The 13055-nt window shown below is 37.4% G+C and overlaps 1 protein-coding gene and 1 pseudogene across 1 annotated transcript; both read right to left on the reverse strand.

Annotated features, from left to right (window-relative positions):
• Positions 1 to 280: 280 nt before the first annotated feature.
• On the reverse strand, positions 281 to 2118 carry LOC122061064 (cytochrome P450 94A1-like). The gene has a single exon (XM_042624231.1). The coding sequence runs from the start codon at positions 2013 to 2015 to the stop codon at positions 459 to 461; it is 1557 nt and encodes a 518-aa protein (XP_042480165.1). The 5' UTR covers positions 2016 to 2118; the 3' UTR covers positions 281 to 458.
• Positions 2119 to 6047: 3929 nt separating this feature from the next.
• On the reverse strand, positions 6048 to 12617 carry LOC122061175 (annotated as a pseudogene).
• Positions 12618 to 13055: the final 438 nt, after the last annotated feature.

Consider the following 13055-nt stretch of genomic DNA (forward strand, 5'->3'; position numbering starts at 1 on the left):
TAGCTGTATACCGATTATTAATAGAACAACCCCTCACACATGTAAGATTTGTAGCTATGTAACTCTAAAATGATGTATAAAAGAATGAAAAAATAAGAATAAACAATCACACAATAAACGTAGATTTAAGTGATTCAACTAGATTTGCCTATCTCTACCGTTAGATAAGATCTTGCTCCACTATGAATGAAGAATAATATTACAATACTCATCATATACCTCTCTCAGATTTCTTATAGGGAAAAAATCATCACTACAAATATATAGTGAAACCTTAATATTAAAAAACACAAAATTACCCATTATTTGGGAAAGATCATCATCATTTCCTGGATTAAAATGTGACGAATACAAGACTCAAACCCTTCATTCAAAAAACGCTACATTATGATCTTACAGAGACTTAAAAACCAGAAGACTAGTTGATGAAACAGGTATACAACACCTGCAAGTGATGTCTATTCTCCACCCCTCTCCTCAATCCTCACCGGGAAACCTCCTTTCATTTTAGCAGTCAAGTAGGACACAAAAACCGGCTCAAAACCAGTGTCCACCGGCACCACCCTAAACTGTCTCATAACTCCGGCCACCACCCCCTTCATCTGCAAGAATGCCATATCCTTCCCTAAACAAATCCTTGGCCCTGCTTGGAACACTGTATATGTGTATAAATCCTTTCCCACAAACTTCCATTTTCCGGTAATCTCCTCTTTCTCCAACCACCTCTCAGGGCGAAACTCAGCCCAATCTTTCCCCCACAATGACTCCATCCTTCCCATCGCATAAGGATGATATGTAACTTGCATTCCCTTCTTCACTATATTCCCATCTGGTAACACATCGTCTCTTGCTGCTTCTTTACCATCAGAAGGGACTGGAGGGTAGAGCCTCATGCTCTCACAGAGAGCTGCGTGGGTGTATACCATGTCCTTCGCTTCATCGTAATGATTAAACCCTTCAGGCTTTTCTTTTCCAATCTCCTTCAGAATCTCCTTTTCTGTATGAGGATTCCTGGAAATTAACCAGAAGAACCATGTCAATGCGGCGGATGTAGTATCACGACCAGCTAAGATGAAGCTGATGACCATGTCTGTAACGAAAGTCTCATCTACATGGCCGGAATTCAAGATTCTTGAGAGAAGATCCTCTGTTTCTATTGAAGATTTCTCTTCTAACTCTTTCTTCTTTTCTCTTACAATAGAAGTGGCGTAATCGCGAACTTTTGAAACTGCTATTCGCAATTTCTTCTCTGACCCAATATCAAATGCCCTTTTCACCTTCCATAAACCTCTGAAAATTGAACCAAATCGCTTACTGCTTAGTTGTGTAGCTTCTTCAAATGCGACTGCAAACTCTGTTTCTGGTTGTGGGAATGAAGGGGAAAGATAACCTGGGTCAAACCCAAAAGCAATTTTGCAGATATTATCAAATGCGAATCTTTGAAGTATATCTTGCAGATCAAGAACGGATTTTTGAGTGGTGGACGTGGAGAAGAGAGGAAGAAGGCGATCAGAAAGCTCTGCCTCAACCACTGTCTCGACGAATTTCTTGAGGGATTTGGTATTGAAAGCATGACTAGAGATCTGTCTCTGGAATTTCCAGTTCTCACCATCTGTGTTGAAGATGCCAGAACCAAGAAAACTAAAGAGGCAATCATGAGAGAAATTGCCTTTTGGGTAGAGGTAGAATTGGGTTTTAAGGATGTGTTGGACATTAGCGGGATTGGTAGTTATGAGATGGCGTCGGCCGAGAGATCGATCAAGGATGACGGTTCCATGATGAGTTGGAGTAGTGTTCTGAATAAGCTCTGTGATCCATTGATTGAATCTCTCTCTGTTTGCAGAAATGGTGAGAGTTGAGCCTATTAAAGGATAGGATCTTGGAAGCTTTGTTACAGGAGATGAAGATGATTTATTGGACTTGGTTGCAAAAGTGAAGAAAGATTTGATGGAGAAAAGGAAAAAGAATGGAAGAAAGAAGAGGAGAAGGGTAGTCGAAAGCTCAAGCTGTAACATGATCACGGATTGATGGTGGGTTTGATAATGAAAACAATGTCTAGTCTCTGTTTTTAGTCTCTGTTTTTCTCTTTTTCTCTTATTCTCTTAATCTTATCTTCTGATGGTGGTAGTAAATTTATAAGAAAAAAATGTAGAACGGTAGATGGAAGTGGAACCTAGGACCCCTTTGGAGGAAGAGAAGTTGCATTTGCTGGGTTACAAGCATGGTTCTAAGTATCGGTATTGGATCGGTTGTATTGAAAATATTATATCGGTATTGGTCGAGATCGATATTGAAACTCAAGGATTTAGTTGTCGGTTTTGTTATTGGTCTTGGCTGATATAGTTACGATACTGATCCAGGGTCAACTGTATCGGACAATATTACCCTTATTTTTATAAAATTAGGTTTTTTTGATGATTTTACCCCTAATATTGATACGATACTTGATCTCGGATTGGCTAGGTATTGGGATCGGTCAGACAATACTAATATGATACAATCGATACAGCCAATCTGATACCGATATAAGTTGATACTTGACCAGTCCGGATCGATTACTAATATTTTTAGGGGTAAATTAGGGGTGTCAATACCTAACCCGAACTAGTAAAACTGCCTTGGACTGAGCTGATTGAACCTGGACCAAACCGAACCGAAGGCTTATCATGCCGATTTTGGTTTGGGAAATTATAACTCCACCAGCAAACCGAACCACATTGAAAACCAACTCAAAACTTGAGCCAAAACCGAAAAAATCCAAAATTCATTAAAAAAACTAAGTTTTTACATAGTTTTGTATGGAAAATCAAACATAGGACAAAAAATAAAAACCAAATTGATACAAGAAACCAAAACCAAATCACACTGAAACTGAAATCAAACCAAAATCGGAATTTCCTTATTGGTTTAGTTTCGGTTTCACCATTCCCACAACATCGAAACCAATTCAACCCATAGAAAAAATGGACCGAACCGAACCATTAACACCCCTAAGTAAAGCCATAGAGAAAATGTAATTTTTATTTTTAAAAATTAAAGACAAAAGTGACTGATCCATACTGATCCAATCTGATCTGAATCAATATCGATATCGGTACCAATAACTAAATCTGTAATAATATTCTAGACGAGTACTGAAACTTTCAATCAGGAAAGTAGGAGAATAAATCTATAAAGTTTTCTCTATTAGGTTAAACATCTAGAATGAATTGACTAACACGTTTATATAATATACAAGGTGTGGATTTCATAAGAGTATAATTAAGAAATCAAATGTGTTGACAACTTGATTGTATTTTCAATACAGAAATCATAGAGTGATTTGATTCTGGCAATAGTTTTTACATGGTTTTATATACTCCATTTGGTTTGGGATAGGTAATTCGGTGGTTTCAGGTTTGATTCTCAATCTGTGTATTTATGATTTAAGTGGACACCATGGTGGTGGGTTGTTATGCTAATCTCTCTCAGGATTAGTCGGCCCGAACACCTTAACTAACAAAAAAAAAAAAGGTAATTTGCTATGATTTGGTTTGTACGAAACAATTTTTCCATTGACATCAAAACCGTACCAATCCTTATTTAGTTCAATTTGATACATTTTTAAATGGTTGATATCAGTTTCAATGTTTGATTTTTGACTTCAAATTAACATCCTTAAATATAATAGAAGCTTTCTTTCACTCAAAGTATCTAAAAAGTCCTTGTTCCTTACCCTTGAAGGTGTCAAAGTTTAGTTTCAATCAATCAACAGTAATTGAATTTTCATTTGTTTTTTTAGATGAGATTTAATTCAAAACTAAGAAAAAAATGTGACCAGATTGATAAAAAATCATTAAGAAACCAAAAACCTAAAAAAGTAGAAAATATTTTCTCCTTAATTTCATTATGTATACTTATTAACTTAAAATTAGAATCAACTGAACCTGATAATAAATAACTCAACAAAAAACCTTATTAAAAGTTGGATTAAACTAGATCGAAGATCAAAATCCAATTTTTTTTTTTTTTAAATTATTTAATATTGGATCAACCTAATAACAAATCTAAAATTGCATCAAACAAAATAAACGTATTGACACCCTTATTAGAATCATCTCTCTGATGGTCAAAATGATATAAAAATTCTCTACGAGGAGATAATGAATGACAATAAGAATCTAACGATTAAGGTGTATACATGTTAAAACCTTTTATACCATTAAATCTTCATTTCTAATCATCGCTCATAGCAAAGGATTTGATTCCGTCAAAATGAGGATAATACTTTAGACTCCAGTGACATGAGCTATGATAGAGACAACATTTTAGAAATTTTTTGAACAAAAAAAATAAAAAAAAGGTGGTGTGAACACGTGAGAAAGTTTGGATTTATCTTTATCATGCATCATGGCAATCGTCATATGCGGCAGACTTCCATTAATTACAACAATTGGGTACTACTACTTTCTCTCTCTACTTTTAATGTGAGAAAACTTCTACAGGATGGGATGTACTTATTAAGTTTCGTGTCTGTTTTTTCTCTTTCAAATTGATGGGTTTGCTCAATTATTGTTTGGTTACGTTATCCATCCATTGAGGCCTTTTAATGGGAATTGAAAAAAAAGTATAGATTCTTCTGAAATCCAAGCAGAGTTTTCAGGCTGTGTTTGATAAGTTATTCAAAAAAATGTTATTAAAGTATTTTTATTCTACGGAAAGAAAATAGGATCTTTTATTTGATGTCTACGATTCATTTTTTTTTTTTTTTTTAAACAAATTAAGTACAAAAAAGGTAAGAAAAATGGAAAATGTTCAAACACGATTAACCATTTTCAACATCCGAGAAACGTTACATTGGCAAAAATAAAAAAAATCTAAAACCTTCTATGTATTCTTGAAACTCTGAAAACTTGGAGTGGTGAAGAATTCATTCGCTCGATCCCAATTCTCCCTCAACAATGTTGATCACCGGTCTCCCTTATTCCTATTTCAATGAAATCAAATTGAGGCCAACTTTCTGTGAAGAAAAAATCCCATAAAATTCCTTCTTTCTCCCTCATCCCTGGCTCAGAGAAATCGTTTCTAAAATATGTTTATCAAACACCATTTTAGGTTAAAAAAAAATTAATGCAGAAAATGAAAAAATTATAGTTTTAATACGAAACGTCGTTCTAAGAATAGAAATATTACCAAACATAGCCAAAGTATTGGTATTAAATCAGATTGGTGGTAAAATCATAATATTTTTATTTTTTTATTTATATGAAAAATAAGGGTATAATTGATCGATCCCAACCGATGCGAAGCTTGATATGGTGATAGGATAAAATCTGTACGTCGGCTCGATGGTATGGCTAAAGCTCCTTCCATCTTGAGCAGTGGCATTTGGATTCTTGGGCCTTTCATCTCCCCTTGTAGAAGTTTAATTAATTGGACTGATCTTTAGTCTATTCCCATAAGCCCTAGTGATAGGGGTGATCTTGTCCATTGGGTAGATTCTCCTCTAGTTTGACTTGGAATCCGATGAGAACTCAAATGCCATTGGTTTCTTGAGCTAGCCTGGTCTAGTCTAAGGAGCATATTCCCAGGCATAGCTTCATCGCTTGGAGAGCTCTTTTTACCCTCCCCACCCAGGCTTTTCTTACACAAAGATCTACCAAGCTCTATCTCAAATTATTGTTTGTGTTGGAATAATATTGAAGATGTCATTAATCTCCTTTTTTTTTTTTTTTTTGGGCCAATTTTCTAAGGCTATTGGCATCTTGGTCCTTTTACTGTGCTGACCATCCTCCAGACAAGTTAAGGTCATTTGAGAGAGAATGGTCATGGGTTCTATCACGCTTCAAAGGCAAGTTGGCATATGACTCTATTATCTACTCAGCCTTTTGCGTTGTGATTTATCATATTTGGTGAGAACGAAAGAAGAGATGATCTACCCTTATGCTTATTTTCCCAATCTAGGCCTCTATCCCCTGTGACTCAAAAATTGAAATAAGCAAGTACAAGAAATAACTAACTTTGGTCGTGGTAGAAGATATATGGATATAAATTACTTAGACACCCAGTTTCTCTCTTCACCAATTGCTTAATCCAATTACTTAAAAATCACACCTTTTTTTCCTTATGGAGTTCCATTTTCTGGGCAAGGGGCTCCTGAACCATTTCTTCTGTTTACACAGTTTTTTTGTTTACATTCTTTCCTGTAACTGCAAAAGATGTTTACATGTATATATGAATACAAAACAATAGAAAAGGACCAACACTATTGTAGTTTGTATGTTGTGAAATGGTTGTTTTTGTCTCTTTAAGGGATTGGGGAGTTGAAACCTTCCTGAGAAGATAATGGATGTAAGGTTGGGAATCTCTTTGAGATAGATTGCTTATTCTTGATTGAAGTTCTCTTGTTAAGACGTCGAATGGTTCTCTTCATGTAGAACGCGCGAACTACTGGTAATACCCTCTCCTTTAGCTCAAGTATGATATAGAAGAGTAATCTGTAAGCTATTAGAATGATAAAAATAGCAATCAAATCCAACCACTTTGAATGATCCATCTTGATTCCAAACATGGTATGGATGATCACGTTGCCTTTCAGTTTCGGTTCACCTGGAAATAGGGGATCAAACTCGAATCCAGCCAGTTCATTCTTGTATGAACCCTGCATTACAATACAAGTTTTTCAAAGTTTGTAGCTTATGTCTTTCTTGTGGGAATCTACTTCTCAAATGAATATACCTGTACTGCCCATGCTCCATAACTAAGATAGGAAATTGGGATGCGCCAGAAGGGCTTGGGAAGATCAGGTAGTAAACGGAAGAACCCAGAGGTCATCAACAAAATTCCCTGCAAAGAAAACCATTAGAAATGAAAGTATAGTGTTCGTATATTCAAAGATCTTGTGTAAGATTGCCTTCCTATGACGAGTTAGGAGGCCTAAGGCTATATATCTATATATGAGGTTGCACTTTGCCCTAAGCAATTACACTACAAAATACAGAGATGATCCCATCACTCTTGCAATTAGGGTGGTCTAGGGTTGAAGTTCCTTATCAGAATGGTATAATGGTTATAATGCTGTTGATGATTATGGATAGTGAGAAATGAGCATAGCTTTCTTACCATTATTCCTGCTCCAATTATGATGCCCATCAGAAAGTTGGGTACCAAGGAAGCAACAACCATCATTAAACTCTCTATGACAGCGATGCAGCCAAAAAGATTAATGCAGAAGTATACGTAGCGGATGAACTCCGAACTGAATTTTGCCATGTAAAATGCAATTGTCCCAGCAGCAAGAGTAATCAGAACCAAGTAGGGAAATGAAGAGAGAAAATTTGATAAGATGAACACAGCATTGCCATAATGGCCATTGAGCCTTTCGCGATGGAAGACCTGATTTAAAGGCATGTATGTGAGACTTTGAAAACTTAACTATGTAGTTTGTTTTTGCCATGAGTTATGAGATTGCTTACCTTCATTTCTTCAATGAAAGATGGGAAACCTCCTATAGACATGAATGTCATGAAGCCTGTCACGAAAGCACCACATGCGCCTCTAGCTAAGATAGCAGAATAGCTAGTTCCAATATTGAAGTAGATTGAGCCAACACAGATAGCAACCACTATATAGATTGCAACTCTTAACCAGTAATACCCAATATCTCTAGACATGTTTACGAAAGATCTCTTTGTCAGTGTGGTTAGCTGTTTCCACCAGCTAGCGTCGCTGGCTCTGTTTGATATCACAAGTAGTCCTTCCTGTATTCGTATCCAATGAGAATAAGCAATTAGACTGCATACACATATCGAAGAACTTTCATAGCAGCTATTAATTCTGATATGCAATTGGTTGCTTTTCATTTGAGTTCAGGATGCTTACAATTAGTGAGATTTCCTGGATCCTTTTTTGTGTCCTTGCTCTGTACTCTGAAGATTCGTATTTATGGACAAGAATTTCTTTGATCTTTGAACTTGGCATATGATTTAGAGGATCTGATGTTGATCCAATTTCCTGTAACAAACAAATAATGAATGAATAGCAAGTCACAAGGAAGTGGTGAGATCATAGTGAATGAAGGAAGAGTTAGGTGATCCAAAGGATCATTTAATTTTGGAGTCTCCTCTTCTAGTTGCACCAAGATATCGGTTTCATTAAGATTTTTTTTTGGTGATTGGGTTTTCCCTCCTGATGGCAATGCCGAAGGTGAGGAAGGCCTTCTTCATTAGGGGTGGCGGAGGCAATGAAAATACTTACGCATACACGTATTCTTTGAGATCATAGTGAATGAAGGAAGTGGTGAGATCATAGTGAATGAATGAATAGCAAGTCACAAGGAAGTGGTGAGATCATAGTGAATGAAGGAAGAGTTTGGTGATCCAAAGGATCATTTAATTTTGGAGTCTCCTCTTCTAGTTGCACCAAGATATCGGTTTCATTAAGATTTTTTTTGGTGATTGGGTTTTCCCTCCTGATGGCAATGTCGAAGGTGAGGAAGGCCTTCATTAGGGGTGGCGGAGGCAATGAAAATACTTACGCATACACGTATTCTTTGAGATCCAACTAGAGTGGCATTTACAACATCGAAGTCCTTATTAATGCAACGAAGGAAGTGATCAGAAGGATTTTTTCTACTAGGACAAGGGAAGCCAGATTCAGCAAAGAACTGCAACAGAAAAAATAATGTTCAAAGGAATTAGTCATTTGATCATCTACTCATAGTCCTTAGTCACTGACAAAGTTAAAATTTCCTCACCTCTACAGCCATCTTTGCTGCTCCAAAATAAACAGTTTCACCTCCTGAAAGGAGGAACAGATCATCAAAAAGTGCAAATACCTCACTACTTGGTTGGTGGATGGAGGAGACAACAGTCCTTCCATCCTGAGCCACATTTCTCAAGGTTTGGATCACAAAGAAAGCCGAAGCACTGTCAAGTCCACTGGTGGGTTCATCAAGGAATAAAAGACGAGGGCGAGTAAGGATCTCAAGTGCAATACTCACTCTCTTCTTCTCACCACCACTAATGCCCCTTAGGTGCCAGTTTCCTATCATTCTATCTGCACATTCTTGAAGACCCATCTCCATGATTGTTCCCTCTACCACTTCATCTATCTCTTCTTTGCTCATGGTAGAAGGGAGCCTCAAATGAGCTGAATAAGTTATAGTTTCTCTAACTGTGAGTGTCCCTAATAGTACATCCTCTTGGGTCACATAAGCCTGAAGAAATTTGAAGTTCACACACAGACACTAGTAAGTTGGAAGGAAAGAAATGATCACTTTAAATTATAAGGATATTTAAATTGCTAATTCTACTTACAACAACCCCATAGTTTAATCTTCTCTTTTTTCCATTGATGAGAACATTCCCAGTCATAACAGTATTTGAAGCAAGTCTCCCTGTTGAAAAAACAAAGATGACTAGATTAGTACCACTCCAAGGTATAAACTGTTTTCCATGGGAAGATGAAACATCTTTCCTCTACCATCTGGGAATGATGAAAATGTTCTTTGAAAGGTAGCTAGGTTTAGTGAAAATGTTCCTATACTTATCTCTATCTGCCTAAAAAAAAATGAAAGAGGCGTTGCCAGAGCATGAAGCTCCCACCATTGCAGGGTATGGGGAGGATCATAATGTATACAATCTTACCTCCGCTTTGGGGAGAGACTATTTCCGACTCAAACCATGACCACTAGGTTGCAATGGGGCAACCTTACCATTGCACTGAAGCCCATCCTCTTGTCTCTGTCTGCCTAATGTTCGAAAATATGTCTCCATCCTTACTTTTGCTAGAACTAGCTCTCCACAAAAATATGCATCATTTTAATCCAAATAAATAGGACTGAACTTTTCTTGACCAATGCTCCCTCGATTGTGGGTTCGGATGGTGTTCATTGGGTATAGGGGGATAGTTGGGGTGGGGTATTATCATGCATTCCTACAATAGAGGGCAAAGATTTAGTTGATGGCTGTACTTTTGCTACAACCACCATGCAAGGAAAACAATGGCTGAGAGCTCATTTTTAAGACGTCTTAGTCATTTGGGAACTAGCTGTTTGATCCAAATTATCAAAAACATTAACTTAAGGGAGAAAGAACTCTGCCCATCCCCTTCCTTGCCGGCCACACACAGCTCCCTGTTTCAGGGGCTAATGATGCCCCTGCCACCTTGAAAACTGAGTGATCTGTGTGGACGTAGGAAACCAGGACGGACAGAGTCCTTTCCTTTAATTAGGAGGTTTACTTTTTCATCCACATGCCAAAGTTGAGGTAGTTTTTTTTTTTTTTGGCTAGAAAAGGACCCATTTGGACCGGATAAGGAGGTCCATTGGGCCACACTTAAGGCCCGTTTGATAATTTTTTAAGAAACGCGTTTCTACCGTTTCTATGTTCAGAAATGGAAAAAACGGAACAAAAAACATTTGATAAAACTGTTTTGTTTCACTTGTTTTCAGAAATAAAAATTGAATGATCTGTGTGGACGTAGGAAACCAGGACGGACAGAGTCCTTTCCTTTAATTAGGAGGTCTACTTTTTCATCCACATGCCAAAGTTGAGGTAGGTTTTTTTTTTTTTGGCTAGAAAAGGACCCATTTGGACCAGATAAGGAGGTCCATTGGGCCACACTTAAGGCCCGTTTGATAATTTTTTAAGAAACGCGTTTCTACCGTTTTTATGTTTAGAAATGGAAAAAACGGAACAAAAAACATTTGATAAAACTGTTCTGTTTCACTTGTTTTCAGAAATAAAAATTGAAATTTCTACGTATTTATAGTTCAAGAAACGACCCAGGTGAAACAAGTTCATTTCTGGAAACGACTCGTGGCTATTCTTTTGTTGGTTACTATCGACTTCTAGAAACATGACTTATCAAACACCTTCAATTCCGTTTCTAAAAATTTATGTTTCCACCGTTTCTTGAAACAGAAACTGCAGAAACGTTTTCAAACGAGTTCTTATTAATGCAACTATTATAACTACTAGTATCTCAAGAAAAATGTGGGAAGGCAGGGGTGACAAAAATCCTCTACCGCGGATGCAGCGATGAGGCAAGCATCTGATGGCTAGAATGACAGCGGGATGTTTGCCGATGTCATCTTGGCCGTCCGATGCTTGTTGCACTGCCACACCCATGGCAGACAATCATCGCTCGGGGCAAGGGGAGGATGGTTTGACTAACGACCTTCCTAGGACTTATGCCTTAGATCCAACCGTCTACTTGCATGCCACTAAGCTAGAAGCTCATCCCCAAAATTGGGGTGGTTGAGAATTTGAGATTGTCATGCAACAAACTTATAAATTTTAATTGCATGTACCTCATACCATAATCATGTGACAACAACTCATTGTACCTTAAGACTACACCTCCACGTAAAAGCCATTGAGAATTTGAGATTGTCATCCAACCACTACTTTTAAACCTAATTTCCTACATCTCATATCAATTCATTCTACACTAAGACACCTTTAAAGAAAATTCATTTTACCTAATTTTTTAAAAAACTTTTGAGAATAAGGCAAGGGACAATGAAAAGAAAATTAGAATTATCATCATCCATCTACATGAAGAATGAATATGGGCTGCTTCGGTAAACTTACCAAAGTTGGGTTGTTGAGATGAGTTTTTGCAATAAAATGCCTACTTATTAGTGGCTAAATTGGGAAAGATAAACCCGATTGTCTGTGCATACTTGATCTGTATAAGGTTATCTCTTAAGAAAAATTATTATACCTACATGTACCTTTAAATGTTTTTTTATGAATTAATAAATATATATAAAATTTTAAAAAGGAAAAAATAGGAAAAAGAGACTCTGTCTAAGACTATGGGACTGTGCCTGAACATAAGAGAGCGGGGAGGTGGAATGATTGCCTGGCCCCATGATGGGCAAAAATGCTTGCCTTATTGATGCTTTTGACTCCACTTTCATTGGCCCTTGGGTTGAAGTACGGGTAACACTCCCGGACAGAGAACTCTTTCCCAACGAAATATTAGAAGGCAGTGCCAAGAGGCGTAGCCCATACAAACAAAGAGAAAAAGTAATAGGACTTTAAGCCAAACAGATTTTAAAACTAAAAGTAGGAAAAAAGAACAAACTATGAGAGTTATTTCAGTTCCTATGCATTTTGAGGGGAGAAAAAAAAAAAGAAAAATAGCAAAGTCAAATTAAAGTTCAGCTTATTAGAGGAATTTATAATATGAAACTTGAACCACTGAAGATGGTGAAGGTTTTTCCTTCTTTTTTCATCTCTAATGACCAGAGAGAGAGAGGTACCTGCCAATGAGTCGAGAAGGGTGGACTTGCCGGACCCAGAAGGACCCATGATGGCCATGATCCTACCAGGTTCAGCATATCCACCAAGTCCCTGAAGCAATCTCTTTGTTGGCCCTTTCCAAAATTGGGCAGCAACACTGTGAGATCTTCCCACACCAAATACACAGTCGACTTGTCTCTTCCACAGCCGCCACCGTTGCCGTCGCCGCTGCCGGCAAGAAAACCCATCTCTAATTCAGGCCGGTCGAACCCTGAACTGGTCACCTCAATCTCCATATTCTATGATGATAACTACTAGGACCACCTCAGGTACCACTCAGGAGAGAACTGGTGCTCTGGGTTTACAAGGATCAGAAGAACATACAGAGATAAAAAACTAAAGACGAAGAGTCTTTAGATAAATACTGTGTGGGACTGTGGGGTCCATACGTAGTGATGTGGTTACTGTTTGAAAACTACTACATTAATGGAAGCATTAATGAAACTGCAAGCTGGAGGTTGGGAGTTTGGTGGTGAGCATTTGAACGTAACCTGAAAGCACTTTACACAAGAGGAGAGAAATTACTATAGGTGTGATTTTGATTGGTTTCATCGATTTTGAGGTGAGAATGAGCGAGTCCAAAACGAATCCGATATGGATGCATCGATTATGATTTGGATTCGTCCGATTTTGTTCATATTGATTTCTCTTATCGATTTGCTATTAATTGGTGATATGGTCTTGAAAGAACTCAATCTCATAAATCAGCTTACAAGCCAAGATGGGATCGTAATAGTTGGATATCTGTTTGAGTTTGGTTTA

Source organism: Macadamia integrifolia, chromosome 14, assembly GCF_013358625.1.
Source record: "Macadamia integrifolia cultivar HAES 741 chromosome 14, SCU_Mint_v3, whole genome shotgun sequence".
NCBI lineage: Eukaryota > Viridiplantae > Streptophyta > Magnoliopsida > Proteales > Proteaceae > Macadamia > Macadamia integrifolia.